We start from the raw sequence: 20,373 nt of genomic DNA on the forward strand, positions 1-20,373 counted from the left end.
CAACCTGCTGGTGACGCTCTAAGCTCAGTGGCCACTTCTCTACCTTTCCGTAACTTTCAGTCTCTCTGTATCTCTGTACAGCCTGCTGGTGACGCTCTAAGCTCAGTGGCCACTTCTCTGCCTTTCTGTAACTTTCAGTCTTTCTGTATCTCTGTACAGCCTGCTGGTGACGCTCTAAGCTCAGTGGCCACTTCTCTGCCTTTCTGTAACTTTCAGTCTTTCTGTATCTCTGTACAGCCTGCTGGTGACGCTCTAAGCTCAGTGGCCACTTCTCTGCCTTTCTGTAACTTTCAGTCTTTCTGTATCTCTGTACAGCCTGCTGGTGACGCTCTAAGCTCAGTGGCCACTTCTCTGCCTTTCTGTAACTTTCAGTCTTTCTGTATCTCTGTACAGCCTGCTGGTGACGCTCTAAGCTCAGTGGCCACTTCTCTGCCTTTCTGTAACTTTCAGTCTCCCTGTATCTCTACAACCTGCTGGTGACGCTCTGTGATGCTCTAAGCTTAGTGGCCACTTCCTTATGAGAACATTCTGCTTGAAACTTCACAATGTTGCGGTGCTGCTGATCCACTATTAGGTGTCACCTTTGTCTTAGGATATCAGAATGTGAAGTCTGATGATAACGACGGTTTAATACCATTCTAATATATTTATTTATTTTTACTTCCAGGACCCAAAGCAGCAAATCAACGATAAGACCCTTGATGTGGTCAGTATTCCACCACATTTCTATGTAGTAATTATACAGATGGCAGAACTGCCGGGGTGGGGATAATTTACCTGTTCTGTCCATTCAACATTAAGATATTCCTGTTTACATGGAACTTTTCTCATCTACTATTCACCAGGAATCTAGAACTTTTACTTTTTCTGAATGTTTATAAAAAAAATACCATTTACTCTTCCCTCTTTCCTTTTTCCCCTCTTTCCTTTTTCCCCTCTTTCCTTTTTCCCCTCTTTGCTTTTTCCCCTCTTTGCTTTTTCCCCTCTTTGCTTTTTCCCCTCTTTGCTTTTTCCCCTCTTTGCTTTTTCCCCTCTTTGCTTTTTCCCCTCTTTGCTTTTTCCCCTCTTTGCTTTTTCCCCTCTTTGCTTTTTCCCCTCTTTCCTTTTTCCCCTCTTTCCTTTTTCCCCTCTTTCCTTTTTCCCCCTCTTTCCTTTTTCCCCCTCTTTCCTTTTTCCCCCTCTTTCCTTTTTCCCCCTCTTTCCTTTTTCCCCCTCTTTCCTTTTTCCCATCTTTCCTCCCCCCCCCCCTTTTTTACCCCCTCTTTTCTTTTGTCCCCCTCTTTACTTTTTCCCCTCTTTACTTCCTTTTTGCCCTCTTTCCTCTTCCTTTTTGCCCTCTTTCCTCTTCCTTTTTGCCCTCTTTCCTCTTCCTTTTTGCCCTCTTTCCTCTTCCTTTTTGCCCTCTTTCCTCTTCCTTTTTGCCCTCTTTCCTCTTCCTTTTTGCCCTCTTTCCTCTTCCTTTTTGCCCTCTTTCCTCTTCCTTTTTGCCCTCTTTCCTCTTCCTTTTTGCCCTCTTTCCCCATCCTCTTTCCCCCATCCTCTTTCCCCCATCCTCTTTCCCCCATCCTCTTTCCCCCATCCTCTTTCCCCCATCCTCTTTCCCCCATCCTCTTTCCCCCATCCTCTTTCCCCCATCCTCTTTCCCCCATCCTCTTTCCCCCATCCTCTTTCCCCCATCCTCTTTCCCCCATCCTCTTTCCCCCATCCTCTTTCCCCCATCCTCTTTCCCCCATCCTCTTTCCCCCATCCTCTTTCCCCCATCCTCTTTCCCCCATCCTCTTTCCCCCATCCTCTTTCCCCCATCCTCTTTCCCCCATCCTCTTTCCCCCATCCTCTTTCCCCCATCCTCTTTCCCCCATCCTCTTTCCCCCATCCTCTTTCCCCCATCCTCTCCTCTTCCTTTTTTCCCCCCTTTCCTCTTCCTTTTTCCTCTTCTTCCCATCAGAATAACCTATTGCCCAAGTTTCATACCCAATGTTCTAATATTAAATTAAGCAAGCTAATCAAGGTAAAATTTGGAGTATATTACCAGATTAAAGAAAATTCATCACTTGCTCAAAAAAAATGAAGTTAACCTCCTCACAAACCCCTGATCTCCGATAATTCTACCACTTTTTTCCGTTTTGCTCTGCGTTGCTCCATTGCAGAGATATTCACATGTGTTGCTTTGAAGCCTAGTATGTGAAATCTCTGAGGAAAGGCCCAGTTAATCTGCACACAGTCTTCTCTGGGGGCGTGCCCGTTCACCCTTCCCTCCCAGATGCAGCCAATCACAGCTTGGCAGTTGATCTAGTAGTCTAGCAAGCTCGGATGCTGCTGAGCTGTGATTGGCAGAGTCTGGGGTAGAGGGGTGGAGTCTCACGCCCCCAGAGAAGACTCTGAAGGAACACACAGTTGGTCGGGAAACAGAGATTTCACATACTGCGCTTCAAATGTGACAAAGATGAATATCTTTGTGATTGAGTGAAGCAGAACCAAAAAAAGTGTCACAATCTTCAGAACTCAGGAATCTGATGGCATTGCCCCGTGTGGTATATACACCATTCATCTCATTGGGTGCAGATCTATACTACCTACTGCAGAGGGGGGAGGCTCCTGCTGCAGACAGTCATCTTTTAGCTGTAGGACAATGAGGAGGGGGGAGCGGTGTAACCACAACCTCGGTGGCACAGGGCAGACGTGTGGCTTCCGCACAAGTTTCTCTCCTCCTGTAGCTTTAGTCTCCAGAACCCATTTTCACAATGTCACTCATTTCATTCTCTTTTCTTCCAGCCGCTCGCAGAGAAAGACCTCGCATACAGTGAGTATATGACATTTCCAGTAATGGCCACATTGGCTTCTGTTATTCTGCGTATTCCTGGACACAATGCACGCATTTGCAGCTTTTCCGTCAGTCGGCGTCTCGTGTTCTCCTCTAATACATCCCCTTGTATTTACCTTACAGCTGAATTCACGGTTCCACCGCAGAAACCCCCGAGGCTCGGAGCTCAGGTGAGAAACGGCCATTACAAGGCCAAAGTGGTAAAGAGAACGGTGGGCCCTGTACAGAGAGGGACCGCCATAGCCAAGATCAAGGACTGTCATTACTGTGAGGGAACTGTGCCTGGCTACTGTATGGGGGCACTATTGTGAGGAGAACCTGCTTTTGCACGAATGTGGCTTTTACTGTTATGGGGATACTGTGGTGGCCGTATTATGGGGGCACTGTGTATAGCACTGTTTTGAGTATACTATGCTGGATATATTATGGTGACACTTTGTTGGCCGTATTATAGGGCACTGTTGAGGATACTGTGCTGGATGTATTATGGGAACACTGTGTCTGACAAAGTCATGATGATACTGTGTCTGGATATATTATGGGGGCACTGTATAGCACTGTTACGAGGATACTGTGGTGGCTGTATTATGGGGCACTGTGTCTGGCACTGTAATGAGGATACTGTGTCTGGCTGTATTATGGGGATGTGCCGCCCCCGTGCCAGCAGCCGGGCTGCTCAGATCCGGATTCGCGGTGGCTCGAGGGGTCTCCGGACCCTGGGGTCGTGCGGCCACTCGAATGAAGAGGGTATTTACAGGGGATTATACAGTTAGGTCCAGAAATATTTGGACAGTGACACAAGTTTTGTTATTTTAGCTGTTTACAAAAACATGTTCAGAAATACAATTCTATATATAATATGGGCTGAAAGTGCACACTCCCAGCTGCAATATGAGAGTTTTCACATCCAAATCGGAGAAAGGGTTTAGGAATCATAGCTCTGTAATGCATAGCCTCCTCTTTTTCAAGGGACCAAAAGTAATTGGACAAGGGACTCTAAGGGCTGCAATTAACTCTAAAGGCATCTCCCTCGTTAACCTGTAATCAATGAAGTAGTTAAAAGGTCTGGGGTTGATTACAGGTGTGTGGTTTTGCATTTGGAAGCTGTTGCTGTGACCAGACAACATGCGGTCTAAGGAACTCTCAATTGAGGTGAAGCAGAACATCCTGAGGCTGAAAAAAAAGAAAAAATCCATCAGAGAGATAGCAGACATGCTTGGAGTAGCAAAATCAACAGTCGGGTACATTCTGAGAAAAAAGGAATTGACTGGTGAGCTTGGGAACTCAAAAAGGCCTGGGCGTCCACGAATGACAACAGTGGTGGATGATCGCCGCATACTTTCTTTGGTGAAGAAGAACCCGTTCACAACATCAACTGAAGTCCAGAACACTCTCAGTGAAGTAGGTGTATCTGTCTCTAAATCAACAGTAAAGAGAAGACTCCATGAAAGTAAATACAAAGGGTTCACATCTAGATGCAAACCATTCATCAATTCCAAAAATAGACAGGCCAGAGTTACATTTGCTGAAAAACACCTCATGAAGCCAGCTCAGTTCTGGAAAAGTATTCTATGGACAGATGAGACAAAGATCAACCTGTACCAGAATGATGGGAAGAAAAAAGTTTGGAGAAGAAAGGGAACGGCACATGATCCAAGGCACACCACATCCTCTGTAAAACATGGTGGAGGCAACGTGATGGCATGGGCATGCATGGCTTTCAATGGCACTGAGTCACTTGTGTTTATTGATGACATAACAGCAGACAAGAGTAGCCGGATGAATTCTGAAGTGTACCGGGATATACTTTCAGCCCAGATTCAGCCAAATGCCGCAAAGTTGATCGGACGGCGCTTCATAGTACAGATGGACAATGACCCCAAGCATACAGCCAAAGCTACCCAGGAGTTCATGAGTGCAAAAAAGTGGAACATTCTGCAATGGCCAAGTCAATCACCAGATCTTAACCCAATTGAGCATGCATTTCACTTGCTCAAATCCAGACTTAAGACGGAAAGACCCACAAACAAGCAAGACCTGAAGGCTGCGGCTGTAAAGGCCTGGCAAAGCATTAAGAAGGAGGAAACCCAGCGTTTGGTGATGTCCATGGGTTCCAGACTTAAGGCAGTGATTGCCTCCAAAGGATTCGCAACATAATATTAAAAATAAAAATATTTTGTTTGGGTTTGGTTTATTTGTCCAATTACTTTTGACCTCCTAAAATGTGGAGTGTTTGTAAAGAAATGTGACAATTCCTACAATTTCTATCAGATATTTTTGTTCAAACCTTCAAATTAAACGTTACAATCTGCACTTGAATTCTGTTGTAGAGGTTTCATTTCAAATCCAATGTGGTGGCATGCAGAGCCCAACTCGCCAAAATTGTGTCACTGTCCAAATGTTTCTGGACCTAACTGTATTTAGAGTTTGTGACGCCACCTGTGGTTTGTGGTAATCTGGGAGTACCACCGCTGCAGTTGGGAGTACCCGGGGGTGATGACGGGGGCAGTCAGGTGTTAGAACCCTCCACAGGTAGGGGGGATGCCACGGGGCTCGGTGATGGTGGTTGGGGAGTGCCATGGGGAGCCAAGAGGGAAACTTTTGTACTCGCACAGTCCATAAAGCTGACACCGACAACTGGATAAACCAAAGTTCTGGACACCGCTGCCGCTGAGGGGAGCTAGGTCGGGTCCCGTCCCTGATGGTGCTGCCTGGTGATCCGTGACCTTCCTCCTGGCACTTAGTTCACTTCTTGGTTTGCCCAGGTAGCATAAAACTAGTCGGGTCCCGCTCCCCAGTATTGCTAAGTGTGGGAGCTTGCTCGCAGGGTTCATGCTTGGGATTTTCTGGACTGTTTTAGTGGAAAGTCCTATTCCCCTCGTTGCGCTAGTACCCCGATTTTGGAGCGGGTGGAGAGCGGATCTTGAAGGCTCCGTTCTCGTCGGGTCAATTGTCAGGTTGCCTGAAGCTACTCCCTGACCTAGGGTCCACGTACCCCGTCGTGCCCTGGTCCCAGCCCGGTGATGGTACAAGGCCGCTGGCTGTCCTCCTCGACAGTTCCGTGTCCCTTGTCACGATCCCCTGTGACCGGGGGTCCAGATCCTCTAGGCCCAGACCACCGTCTGCTACCTAGATGGCTTCCTAGGAGCCCTGCTCCTGACCTCCTCTCTCCTTCACTCTCCAACTTCAACACCTGACACTCCTGACCTCCCCTGTCCAACCCCCCAAGTGGGCGACCCTATTCAGTCCACTAGTGTGCTTGGTGGGTGTGGTGCAGAGTGTACCTAGGACTTTAATTGGCTGATATAGGCAGCACCATGTAGTTGGGGACCCATAACCAAGAACGAGGTGGATATTGCACAGAAGGAGAGATTGTACAATACCCTGTGACGACCTGATCATGATGATACTGTGTCTGGCTGTATTATGGGGGCACTGTGTATAGCACTGTCATGTTGTTACTGTGTTTGGATGTATTATAGGGGCACTGTGCAGGCACTGTCATGATGATACTGTGTCTGGCTGTATTATGGGGGCACTGTGTATAGCACTGTCATGATGATACTGTGTCTGGCTGTATTATGGGGGCACTGTGTCAGGCACTGTCATGATGATACTGTGCTGGATGTATTATGGGGGCACTGTGTATAGCACTGTCATGATGTTACTGTGTTTGGATGTATTATGGGGGCACTGTGTCAGGCACTGTCATGATGATACTGTGCTGGATGTATTATGGGGGCACTGTGTCAGGCACGATCATGATGATACTGTGTCTGGCTGTATTATGGGGGCACTGTGTATAGCACTGTCATGATGTTACTGTGTTTGCTGTATTATGGGGGCACTGTGTATAGTACTGTTGTGAATATACTATGCTGGATGTATTATGGGGGCACTGTGTATAGTACTGTTGTGAATATACTATGCTGGATGTATTATGGGGGCACTGTGTATAGTACTGTTGTGAATATACTATGCTGGATGTATTATGGGGGCACTGTGTATAGTACTGTTGTGAATATACTATGCTGGATGTATTATGAGGACACTGTTGGCTGTATTATATAGCACTGTGTCTGGCACTGTAATGAGCATCTTGTAGCAGTGTTGGGAGGATACTGTACTGGATGTATTATGGGGGCACTGTGTAATGCACAGTTGTGAGGATGTGTGGGGCCCCGAGGCTCGGTGTCGGTGCAGCGGTGCATTACCTTCAGGGACTCCACTCGGCTGGATCTTGTCACAGGTAGGAAATCTTCTATTTTGATTGTCGTGACGCCACTCTCAGAACTGCGGTCAGTGGGGACCGCCACTGCAGGTTAGGGGTGCCTGGGGCTGATGGTGAGTGCAGTTAGTTGGAATAGCCTCCTGAGAGTGAGGCATGCCCCAGGGTCCCGGGTAGGTGTGTGGAACTACAAGTCGCAGAATGACCCACACACACAAGCAGGATGTCTTTCATGGATTTTACTCACTGATGATGGCAGGGTGAGTAACCCGGGCGTAGCTGGGATGAACCAGGCTGGAACCAGGTGTCCTTCAGGCTGACTGATGAGGGTGACTACCAACTCGCCTTCCTTAGCCCGTTGTGTTTTGGGGTAACCCCTGCTTGAAGCCCTGCTGGGGTCGCCCAGGGAAGTTGCTGGTGCCTCTCTCCCCTTCGTTTTGGCCCGTTTGCTTGTAGCCTGGACCAGGTCACTCCGGCTGCTTGCCTCCTGTGAGCTATGGGCCCTAACTTTGGCTACGTGGCTGCGGACTCTGTGGTGTTGTCTTGGGGGTGTAAAGTGCCCCCTCATGCAGGTTTGGCAAAGGAAAGGTGAATCTATCCCTGCACTGGGACCTGCTACCCGTTTGGGCCTGGTTCTCCCTGACAGTCTCCTTACTTTCCACTCCGTTGCTCTCTCTTTAGCTGTGTGTGGATTTCGGGCAGCACTCCCAGGTGACCGTTCTCCCCCGTCGGTAGTCACTGCGCGGACGCTGTTAGACTGCCACAGCTCCAGGGTCTGCTCCTCACGTCTCCTTTCCCTGAGCTGCACACTAAACTGGCTCACTGCTCCTCCTCTCCTATTCTTGCCTACGTCACCTAGCAACCAGGCTCTCTACCACACCCCTCGAGTGGAGATGGAGGCTTCGCCCCCTCCACCCCTCGGGTGGAGATGGAGGCTTCGCCCCCTCCTGGGATCCCCAGGGGTCCTCTCAAAGGTAAATGTGTGAGACCTGATCACTATGCGCCTGTGTAGTCACACCTCGGTCAGCCTTCTGGATTACCTGTATTGTACTGTCCCCAGCATGGGTGCAGTACTCAGTGGTGCCTGACCAGGTCAGGGGCGCCACATTCCCCCTTAGTTATCACCAGCACGTCCTTGGGCTGCAAGACAACATTTTAAAATGCATAAAACAGTAAAACATGGTAAAACGTTTTAAAACCATCAGGTACCATACATCACCACCCTCCACCCACAAGTCCGTTAACCCACCCTAAACCCTCTCTCGTTGGCCGCGCCTTCAGCCACTTCTGGCAGGATGTAGAGGCGGCTTTCATGGTCTGGTGGTTTCAGGGTATACCTGGCCTGGTGGAGCCGCGCCTTCAGCCTCTTCTGGCAGGATGTAGAGGCGGCCTCCACAGTTGGTGCTGACCAGGTACCCTCTTTGTGGTGGAGAGCCAGGCCCCATAAACAGGCGTGCTCCCTGGTTGCAGGCGAGCCAGGCCCCTAAACAGGCTGGCTCTGGTGGTGGTACCTCTGGGGTAACTATTTACACTGCGAGAGTTTGTGGCTATAGCCAGTTCATAGCCTTAAGGTTCATTTTTCAAAGTGCAAAAAGAGGTTTCTCACATTAGTTCATGTGGGCACATTTCTTGAACTTGTAAACGTTGCAAAACTTGTCAAAACTTGTAACTGCTGTACTTTACTTTACTTTACATGAACTTTGCTCCTTCTTCCTCCTTACCAGGGCTTGGGCCTGTAGGGCTGTGGCACCTGTTGCTTTCTCCATCTCTGTCATCATCTGTAGTGGTCTCATCAATGGGTTCTTTGTCTTTTCTTTCCTCTTCTTCTGTGTCTTTATCTTTTTCTCTTTCTTTATCTTGTAGTGTTGAGACAGCAGGGTTACTGTAGGGATTGCTGGTACATGGTCTGACATCTAGTGCGTACCATCCGCGTTCTCCTTGGTGTTTGGTGAATTCTACTGAGTCTCCTACCCGTAGGTTTCTTCCTGGATGTCCTCTGGGTAAATGTGCTCTAACATCCCTTCTATTCACAAAGATGCCTTCTTTCATTCCAGGTACAACTATAAAGCCATATCCTGATTTTAAACTAAAGTCTTCCACAGCTCCACGACAAAGTGGGCCTCTGACCTGCGATTTGGCTCTTCTCAAGGACCGCTTTTCCTCTAAGTCTCTGGCTGTTACTTCGTCTTTTCTATCTGGAGATTGCTGTGCAGGTGGATCCCTTGTCCTGCTGCGGCGCCGTGTCTTGCGGGCTGGATTCTGCTGGGCTGCTACTTCACTGCTTGCAGGCTCCCAGGTGTGGTATCTGGGCAAATCTTCCTCAGCGGAGGATGTCGGGCCCTCTTCATCCCAGCGGGAGTACGGCAGCATCTCTGGCTCTTGGACTGGTGCTGCATCCACTGCTGATGGCTCCGGGGTCAGCTTCTCAGCTTCCTGGCCTCCTCTCCCCCTTAGTTCTTCTGGGCACTCCTCTTGTGGCAGCGCTAGGGATGGATTTTCATCAGCAGGCCAGGACGGAGGACCCTTTGGCATGAAGGTTGCAGGAGTCTTCCTTTGAGCATGCGGAGGGAGCAGATACCGGTCCACCATCTCCTTTGGGAAGTGAGCCTCTAGGTCAGCCTTCAGCTTCCAGTATTCGGGGTTTTCCCCCAGCAGGGACTTCCTAGCAGGGACTTCCTTGGGCTGGGGGGCGGTGTCTGCTCTGGCCTGGCAGGCCGGGGTAAACAATTGTTCAGTCTTGTCTTGGCGGGCCGAGCCTGGCGTGGCAGCGGCCTGATCTTGGCGGGCCGAGCCTGGCGTGGCAGCGGCCTGGTCTTGGCGGGCCGAGCCTGACGTGGCAGCGGCCTGGTCTTGGCGGGCCGAGCCTGGCGTGGCAGCGGCCTGATCTTGGCGGGCCGAGCAGGGCATCGCTGCGGCGGCCTGGATTGGCGTCGCAGCTGCGATGGGATCTGTGCGGGCCGAGCTGGGCGCTTCTGCGGCCTGGATTGGCGTCGCAGCTGCGATGGGATCTGTGCAGGCCGGGCTGGGCGCTTCTGCAGCCTGGATTGGCGTCGCAGCTGCAGCTGGTCCTTGGCGGGCCGCACCTGACGTGGCTGCGGCCTGGTTCAGCACCTCACTTGCGGCGCGGACGAGCGTCGCTGCGGCGGTGGGGTCTTGGCGGGCCGGGCCTAGCATGGCGGCGGCCTGGGTCAGCGTCACACCTGCGGCGTGGAGGAGGGTCGCGGTGGCAGCCGGATCTTTGCGGGTCGGGCAGGGCATCGCTGCGGCGGCCTGGGCTTGGCGGGCCGCACCTGGCGTGGCTGCGGCCTGGTTCAGCGTCGCAGCGCCGGGCGCCTCTTCAGGGACCGCGGGCATGGCAGCAGGGGTCGGGGCACTCGCGCTGACAGGGGCAACACAGGACTCACCCATCGGTAACATCGTCGGGGCCTGAGTCGTCGCCGCTCGGTCTGGCACTCGTCGTGCGGTTCCCCTCTCATAGGCCTGAACCGCCGCAGCCATCTCCTGCAGCTCCGCACGTCCCTCTCGGATCTGCTGCACGATCCTCGCTTCCAGTCGGTTACTGAACTGGGCAAGCTCCCAGGACCACCAGGCAGCGGAACCCGGCTCTGGGCTCCTATCTTCAGACGCCATCTTCACCACGTCGTCGCTGCTCTGCAGATCTTTTCTCAGCAGCAGGCCTCCGACTCTTCCTTGCAGTCTCAGTGCCAGTTCCTTCACTGCCTTGAACTCTTCTCCCAACAGCAGGCTTATCAGTTTCTGCTCTGCCTTTTCCAGCAGCAGGCTTCTGGCTCCCTTTCTTTCCCGACGTCTCTGAACGCCTCCGCTCTCATCACTTGCGAGACCAGGACTCTGCAGGGGATCTCTGGGTAGCCACACCTCTTCGTGGGCGGTAACTTCTCCCAGCGCGGGCTGCTGTTGTTTTTCAGCGCGCTTTTCATGGTGGCAATATGGCGGCGCTTCCAATTTTCCAAGCGGACCGCCCAGGCACATGGTCACCTGTCTGAACAGGTCTAGTCCTTATCCTGTTCGTGACGCCAGATGTGTGGGGCCCCGAGGTTCGGTGTCGGTGCAGCGGTGCATTACCTTCAGGGACTCCACGCAGCTGGATCTTGTCACAGGTAGGAAATCTTCTATTTTGATTGTCGTGACGCCACTCTCAGAATTGCGGTCAGTGGGGACCGCCACTGCAGGTTAGGGGTGCCTGGGGCTGATGGTAGGTGCAGTCAGTTGTAATAGCCTCCTGAGAGTGAGGCATGCCCCAGGGCCCTGTGTAAGTGTGTGGAACTACAAGTCGCAGAATGACTCACACGCACAAGCAGGATGTCTTTCATGGATTTTACTCACTGATGATGGCAGGGTGAGTAACCCGGGCGTAGCTGGGATGAACCAGGCTGGAACCAGATGTCCTTCAGGCTGACTGATGAGGGTGGCTACCGACTCGCCTTCCTTAGCCCGTTGTGTTTTGAGGTAACCCCTGCTTGAAGCCCTGCTGGGGTCGCCCAGGGAAGTTGCTGGTGCCTCTCTCCCCTTCGTTTTGGCCCGTTTGCTTGTAGCCTGGACCAGATCACTCCGGCTGCTTGCCTCCTGTGAGCTATGGGCCCTAACTTTGGCTACGTGGCTGCGGACTCTGTGGTGTTGTCTTGGGGGTGTAAAGTGCCCCCTCATGCAGGTTTGGCAAAGGAAAGGTGAATCTATCCCTGCACTGGGACCTGTTACCCGTTTGGGCCTGGTTCTCCCTGACAGTCCTCTTACTTTCCACTCCGTTGCTCTCTCTTTAGCTGTGTGTGGATTTCGGGCAGCACTCCCAGGTGACCGTTCTCCCCCGTCAGTAGTCACTGCGCGGACGCTGTTAGACTGCCACAGCTCCAGGGTCTGCTCCTCACGTCTGCTTTCCCTGAGCTGCACACTAAACTGGCTCACTGCTCCTCCTCTCCTATTCTTGCCTACGTCACCTAGCAACCAGGCTCTCTACCACACCCCTCGAGTGGAGATGGAGGCTTCGCCCCCTCCTGGGATCCCCAGGGGTCCTCTCAAAGGTAAATGTGTGAGACCTGATCACTATGCGCCTGTGTAGTCACACCTCGGTCAGCCTTCTGGATTACCTGTATTGTACTGTCCCCAGCATGGGTGCAGTACTCAGTGGTGCCTGACCAGGTCAGGGGCGCCACAGATACTGTACTGGATGTTTTATGGGGGCACTGTGTAATGCACAGTTGTGAGGATACTGTGCTGGATGTATTATGGGGGCACTGTGTAATGCACAGTTGTGTGGATACTTTGTCGGGCACTGATCTGTGGACACTGTCTGGCGCCATTGTGAGGGCATTGTAATTGCGGCTGTTACAGGGAATGTGTGACCTCTGCTGTCATGATGGGACGGAGGCTGGCACTGTTATGGAGGTACTTTTTTTTGGGAGGGGGGGCAGTGGAGTCTTGTGTGCATTGGATGCAGCATAGCTGGAGCAGATATGGGGTAGTGCGATTGTGGCGCCCTGGACTAGCCAGGTCGTCACAGGTACTGCAACACACACACCCCCACCCCGAGACAGGCACATCAGCCAGACACAAAACCCTTGTTGCCTCCCTCCAAGGGCTGATGATGTCCACACCAGGTGGGGCGGAGCCAGGCGGTTGGCCCCACCCACTGAGGAGTTCACAGTCCTTGAGGCATGAACAGTATGCAGAGTAGTTGTGGAGGTCAAAGTGAGAGGAGCTACTGCTGGTGTCTGGGTGCGTGGCCCAGGCACTGACAGCAAGGTTGGCAGACGGTGGTGGCCGTCTGCAGGAGAGGCGAATCAACGCGGAACCGTAGGACCGGGGTCGGGCGGTGGCCCGCCGGTACCGAACCGGGGAGCGAAGTGAAGCCAGCACACACAGGCAGGGCCTGCGGACCAGGCTTGGAGCCGCCGAAAAGGTCAAATCCGTTAGTGACCGGAGTCCCAGGGGTTTCCTAGCAGCCAAGACCCGATAAAAGGCAACCGTCCGACCAGTAAAAGGAAATACAGCTACCGCCAGAGCTAGGATCCCAAGGGCCAGAGCCTGCGGGCAAAAGGGCTCCTCCGGCACATATACGCTGGGGAGCAGGTTACTGGTGGGAAGCCACCGGAGCCGAACAAACACACAGGTGCAGGGAAAGGCAGCCACCACCAACCGTCCGGGAGAAGTCACAGCAGCCGGCTGCGGGACCCGTCCATCCAGCCGTTTGGTTTACCAGAGACTTTGTGTATATTTGTGGTTGAGTGACTACAACCGTGCCATCCGGTACCACGCTGCACAGTCCCTGCGACCCTGCACCTCGCCAACCCTGCCTCCCCGTCACCTCACCGGGCCCCGGGACCACCAACCCCTACCCACGGAGGGGGAAAACAACATCCCAGCTGCTCTCTACCATCGCTCCCGGGATCCCCGTCACCAGCAGCGGTGGTGTCCAACCTCACCACAACCCGTGGGTGGCGTCACGGACTACATCCCCAAACCAAACCACCCCTTTCACTCACGGGCGAGGAGCGCCGCTCGAGTCCCTGGATCCGGCCCACCGCTCGAGCCACTGAGCAGTAGCAGCGCCGGACCCGAGCGTTAGCGAGTGAGCGCCTCGCCGCCCGCGACATGATCTGCTCCAGAGTCCGGGTTCGGTGAACCCTTCTCTCCTAGTCTTGCTATGGCTGGCTGTCACACGGTATACATTGACAGCACAGTATCCCTTAGACACTCGAGTAGTAAATATTTTACCATTCTATCTGTAAGACGACTCAGCCAATATTAATACCTGACTGTTAATTAACGTCAGCACAATAAAAAATGAGGCCAGAACGAGGCTCCCATAGACTTGTATTAAGTTGTGACTTCCGGCGTCCATGAAACACCGGAGCTGCCGGAAGGTCACAAATCGCCAGAGACAGACCGGAGCGACGCTGGACAAAGAAGGGTCTGCTTGTAACATTGCTGCTTCTTTCAGGCTCTTCAACCGACCCCGACAGCCAACATCGATCGTACGGATGACAACGTGTACCAGAGCGTGATGGAGCTGGTGAAATCCGTGCTGCAGCTGAAGAACGACATCTACCAGCTGCCCCCCGAGGGGTACGTCAACGTGGTCAAGGTGAGGGCCACTGGAGAGGACCTAGTCTGTCCCATGCTCCATAGTCGTCACTTCTCTCATTTTCGTCTACACCATCCCCGTGATAAAATCCACCAGTACCTGTGTGTCTCCGACTCTGTTACCCTTGTAGACTATCGGAGCTATAGAAAATCCACCTCCGGGTGGCGCTCTAGGAAGGATTCTCCTGTTGGAGCTTCAGGAAACATATTCCATTTGGAAGTTCTAGGAAAGTTACTTCTTTTTGAAGTTGTTCCCCAATTCGGATGGTCCCATCTTCTAGTATTAAAGCCTCACCTTGTGTCAGACGACCTCGATGTAGATGGGGCAAAGCTGGACCGGGGCCGACTTTTCGGAGACTTGCCCAAGGGAAGCTACACCAGGCTCAAAGAGGTCGTCTGGCACAAGGTGAGGTTCTAATACTAGAAGATACCGTCCACATTGGGGGGCACCTTCTCATGGTGGGATGGGCTTTACCCTTTTTTGATCAAGAACACGGTTTACAAAAGCGCCTTGTGTTATTTATATGTACTATTACTTTCTACAAACCTAAAGCAAGGTATTTGCTCATTTTGCTCTGACTTGGGTTCTGGTATCCACCTGTTAGAAAATTGCTGTACAAATTCCAGTTTACCAAAATTTGAAGAGCCACAGGTTCTAGTTCTTTTGAGTGTCACAAAACAGATTAGGGGTGCAGATGGTGTAAATTGTTTTTATGCTCTGTCGGCCATGACAATGGTCTGGAGTGATGTCATCGTTGTGGAGTGACGCACATGTGACATCATGCCTGGACGCATAATCAAAAGAAGCCGCAAAAGCCGTCACTAGTGATGAGCGGGCACTACCATGCTCGGGTGCTCAGTACTGGTAACTACTGATGAGCGGGCACTACCATGCTCGGATGCTCAGTACTGGTAACTAGTGATGAGCGGGCACTACCATGCTCGGGTGCTCAGTACTGGTAACTACTGATGAGCGGGCACTACCATGCTCGGGTGCTCAGTACCTGTAACTAGTGATGAGCGGGCACTACCATGCTCAGGTGCTCAGTACTGGTAACTAATGATGAGTGGGCACTACCATGCTCAGGTGCTCAGTACCCGTAACTAGTGATGAGCGGGCACTACCATGCTCAGGTGCTCAGTACTGGTAACTAGTGATGAGCGGGCACCACCATGCTCGGGTGCTCGGTACTCGTAACTAGTGATGAGCGGGCACTACCATGCTCGGGTGCTCAGTACTGGTAACTAATGATGAGCGGGCACTACCATGCTCGGGTGCTCAGTACTGGTAACTAGTGATGAGCGGGCACTACCATGCTCAGGTGCTGAGTACTCGTAACTAGTGATGAGCGGGCACTACCATGCTCGGGTGCTCGGTACTGGTAACTAGTGATGAGCGGGCACTACCATGCTCGGGTGCTCAGTACTGGTAACTAGTGATGAGCGGGCACTACCATGCTCGGGTGCTCAGTACTGGTAACTAGTGATGAGCGGGCACTACCATGCTCGGGTGCTCAGTACCCGTAACTAGTGATGAGCGGGCACTACCATGCTCGGGTGCTCAGTACTGGTAACTAGTGATGAGCGGGCACTACCATGCTCGGGTGCTCAGTACTGGTAACTAGTGATGAGCGAGCACTACCATGCTCGGGTGCTCAGTACTGGTAACTAGTGATGAGCGGGCACTACCATGCTCGGGTGCTCAGTACTGGTAACTAGTGATGAGCGGGCACTACCATGCTCGGGTGCTCAGTACCCGTAACTAGTGATGAGCGGGCACTACCATGCTCGGGTGCTCAGTACTGGTACCTAGTGATGAGTGGGCACTACCATGCTCAGGTGCTCAGTACTGGTAACTAATGATGAGTGGGCACTACCATGCTCAGGTGCTCAGTACCCGTAACTAGTGATGAGCGGGCACTACCATGCTCAGGTGCTCAGTACTGGTAACTAGTGATGAGCGGGCACCACCATGCTCGGGTGCTCGGTACTCGTAACTAGTGATGAGCGGGCACTACCATGCTCGGGTGCTCAGTACTGGTAACTAATGATGAGAGGGCACTACCATGCTCGGGTGCTCAGTACTGGTAACTAATGATGAGCGGGCACTACCATGCTCGGGTGCTCAGTACTGGTAACTAGTGATGAGCGGGGCACTACCATGCTCAGGTGCTGAGAACTCGTAACTAGTGATGAGCGGGCACTACCATGCTCGGGTGCTCGGTACTGGTAACTAGTGATGAACGGGCACTACCATGCTCGGGTGCTCGGTACTCGTAACTAGTGATGAGCGGGCACTACCATGCTCAGGTGCTGAGTACTGGTAACTAGTCATGAGCGAGCACTACCATGCTCAGGTGCTCAGTACTGGTAACTAGTGATGAGCGGGCACTACCATGCTCAGGTGCTCAGTACTCGTAACTAGTGATGAGCGGGCACTACCATGCTCAGGTGCTCAGTACTGGTAACTAGTGATGAGCGGGCACTACCATGCTCAGGTGCTCAGTACTGGTAACTAGTGATGAGCGGGCACTACCATGCTCGGGTGCTCGGTACTCGTAACTAGTGATGAGCGGGCACTACCATGCTCGGGTGCTCAGTACTGGTAACTAATGATGAGCGGGCACTACCATGCTCGGGTGCTCAGTACTGGTAACTAGTGATGAGCGGGCACTACCATGCTCAGGTGCTGAGTACTCGTAACTAGTGATGAGCGGGCACTACCATGCTCGGGTGCTCGGTACTTGTAACTAGTGATGAGCGGGCACTACCATGCTCGGGTGCTCAGTACTGGTAACTAATGATGAGCGGGCACTACCATGCTCGGGTGCTCAGTACTGGTAACTAGTGATGAGCGGGCACTACCATGCTCAGGTGCTGAGTACTCGTAACTAGTGATGAGCGGGCACTACCATGCTCGGGTGCTCGGTACTTGTAACTAGTTACATCACTAGTTACCAGTACTGAGCACCCGAGCATGGTAGTGCCCGCTCATTACTAGTCACGAGTACTGAGCACCTGAACATGGTAGTGCCCGCTCATTACTAGTCACGAGTACTGAGCACCTGAGCATGGTAGTGCCCGCTCATCACTAGTTACAAGTACTGAGCACCTGAGCATGGTAGTGCCCGCTCATCACTAGTTACCAGTACTGAACACCCGAGCATGGTAGTGCCCACTCATCACTAGTTACCAGTACTGAGCACCCGAGCATGGTAGTGCCCGCTCATCACTAGTTACCAGTACTGAGCACCCGAGCATGGTAGTGCCTGCTCATCACTAGTTACCAGTACTGAGCACCCGAGCATGGTAGTGCCCGCTCATCACTAGTTACCAGTACTGAGCACCTGAGCATGGTAGTGCCTGCTCATCACTAGTTACCAGTACTGAGCACCCGAGCATGGTAGTGCCCGCTCATCACTAGTTACCAGTACTGAGCACCCGAGCATGGTAGTGCCCGCTCATCACTAGTTACCAGTACCGAGCACCTGAGCATGGTAGTGCCCCGCTCATCACTAGTTACCAGTACTGAGCACCTGAGCATGGTAGTGCCCGCTCATCACTAGTTACCAGTACTGAGCACCTGAGCATGGTAGTGCCCGCTCATCACTAGTTACCAGTACTGAGCACCCGAGCATGGTAGTGCCCGCTCATCACTAGTTACCAGTACTGAGCACCCGAGCATGGTAGTGCCTGCTCATCACTAGTTACCAGTACTGAGCACCCGAGCATGGTAGTGCCCGCTCATCACTAGTTACCAGTACTGAGCACCTGAGCATGGTAGTGCCCGCTCATCACTAGTTACCAGTACTGAGCTCCTGAGCATGGTGGTGCCCGCTCATCACTAGTTACCAGTACTGAGCACCCGAGCATGGTAGTGCCTGCTCATCACTAGTTACCAGTACTGAGCACCCGAGCATGGTAGTGCCCGCCCATCACTAGTTACCAGTACTGAGCACCCGAGCATGGTAGTGCTCGCTCATCACTAGTTACCAGTACTGAGCACCCGAGCATGGTAGTGCCCGCTCATCACTAGTTACCAGTACTGAGCACCCGAGCATGGTAGTGCCCGCTCATCACTAGTTACCAGTACTGAGCACCCGAGCATGGTAGTGCCCACTCATCACTAGTTACCAGTACTGAGCACCCGAGCATGGTAGTGCCCACTCATCACTAGTTACCAGTACTGAGCACCCGAGCATGGTAGTGCCCGCTCATCACTAGTTACCAGTACTGAGCACCCGAGCATGGTAGTGCCCACTCATCACTAGTTACCAGTACTGAGCACCCGAGCATGGTAGTGCCCGCCCATCACTAGTTACCAGTACTGAGCACCCGAGCATGGTAGTGCCTGCTCATCACTAGTTACCAGTACTGAGCACCTGAGCATGGTAGTGCCCGCTCATCACTAGTTACCAGTACTGAGCACCTGAGCATGGTGGTGCCCGCTCATCACTAGTTACCAGTACTGAGCACCCGAGCATGGTAGTGCCCACTCATCACTAGTTACCAGTACTGAGCACCCGAGCATGGTAGTGCCCGCTCATCACTAGTTACCAGTACTGAGCACCCGAGCATGGTAGTGCCCGCTCATCACTAGTTACCAGTACTGAGCACCCGAGCATGGTAGTACCCGCTCATCACTAGTTACCAGTACTGAGCACCCGAGCATGGTAGTGCCCACTCATCACTAGTTACCAGTACTGAGCACCCGAGCATGGTAGTGCCCGCTCATCACTAGTTACCAGTACTGAGCACCTGAGCATGGTAGTGCCCGCTCATCACTAGTTACCAGTACTGAGCACCCGAGCATGGTAGTGCCTGCTCATCACTAGTTACCAGTACTGAGCACCTGAGCATGGTAGTGCCCGCTCATCACTAGTTACCAGTACTGAGCACCCGAGCATGGTAGTGCCCACTCATCACTAGTTACCAGTACTGAGCACCCGAGCATGGTAGTGCCCGCTCATCACTAGTTACCAGTACTGAGCACCCGAGCATGGTAGTGCCCGCTCATCACTAGTTACCAGTACTGAGCACCCGAGCATGGTAGTGCCCGCCCATCACTAGTTACCAGTACAGAGCACCCAAGCATGGTAGTGCCCACTCATCACTAGTTACCAGTACGGAGCACCCGAGCATGGTAGTGCCCACTCATCACTAGTTACCAGTACTGAGCACCCGAGCATGGTAGTGCCCACTCATCACTAGTTACCAGTACTGAGCACCCGAGCATGGTAGTGCCCGCTCATCACTAGCAGTCAGGTAAGGGCCTGTAATCCCTCTCCAATTCCAGATGTCACAGATTGTCATGGCCGATGGAATGGAACATACAAATAGATTGGCAGCCACTCTAGTATTTACCTTTTTATATTCATCATTCATTGGTTGTAACAGACATATGTGCATCCAAGCATCTCAAGTGGTAAACATAAACTTTCTGCCTCTGTCGTTCATCTTCTAGAATGTTGGGTTGACCCTCCGAAAGCTCATAGGAAGTGTAGATGATATTCTTCCATCATTACCCACATCTTCTCGTACAGAGGTAATGTATCTAATGTATTGTGATGTAATTCTTCTGATCTGATTCATCAACACATTGCTAAATTTTGTAAAACGTTTTGCTACTTTAATTTAAAATCGTAAAATGGAGAAATATTTTTGTCTTTTTATATTTTCTTAAATATTACCGTATAAACTTGAGTATAAGCCAAGGCACCTAATTTTACCACAAAAAACTGGGAAAAGTTATTGACTCAGTATAAGTATAGGGTAGAAAATGCCGCAGCTACTGGTAAATTTCAAAACTTAAAATAGAATAGAAAATGTAATGTGCCCATCCTTGTCCCTTGTAGTAATGTCCCCTGTAGTAATGTGCCCATCCTTGTCCCTTGTAGTAATGTCCCCTGTAGTAATGTCCCCCATCCTTGTTCCCAGTTGTAATGTGCCCCATCCTTGTCCCTTGTAGTAATGTCCCCTGTAGTAATGTCCCCCATCCTTGTTCCCTGTTGTAATGTGCCCCATCCTTGTCCCCTGTAGTAATGTGCCCATCCTTGTCCCTTGTAGTAATGTGCCCATCCTTGTCCCTTGTAGTAATGTGCCCATCCTTGTCCCTGTAGTAATGTGCCCCATCCTTGTCCCCAGTAGTAATGTCCCCCATCCTTGTCCCCTGTAGTAATGTGCCCATCCTTGTCCCTTGTAGTAATGTGCCCATCCTTGTCCCTTG

The 20,373-nt window shown here is 52.0% G+C and overlaps 1 protein-coding gene across 1 annotated transcript in view; it reads left to right on the plus strand.

Moving 5' to 3' along the window:
* Positions 1 to 20,373, plus strand: part of PTK2B (protein tyrosine kinase 2 beta) — a 188,408-nt gene that overhangs the window by 165,541 nt on the left and 2,494 nt on the right. The window contains 5 exon segments of the mRNA XM_075341629.1: positions 668 to 706; positions 2,773 to 2,800; positions 2,945 to 2,991; positions 14,005 to 14,148; positions 19,612 to 19,692. Coding sequence (XP_075197744.1) covers positions 668 to 706; positions 2,773 to 2,800; positions 2,945 to 2,991; positions 14,005 to 14,148; positions 19,612 to 19,692 — 339 coding nt within the window.

This window comes from Anomaloglossus baeobatrachus, chromosome 3, assembly GCF_048569485.1.
Source record: "Anomaloglossus baeobatrachus isolate aAnoBae1 chromosome 3, aAnoBae1.hap1, whole genome shotgun sequence".
NCBI lineage: Eukaryota > Metazoa > Chordata > Amphibia > Anura > Aromobatidae > Anomaloglossus > Anomaloglossus baeobatrachus.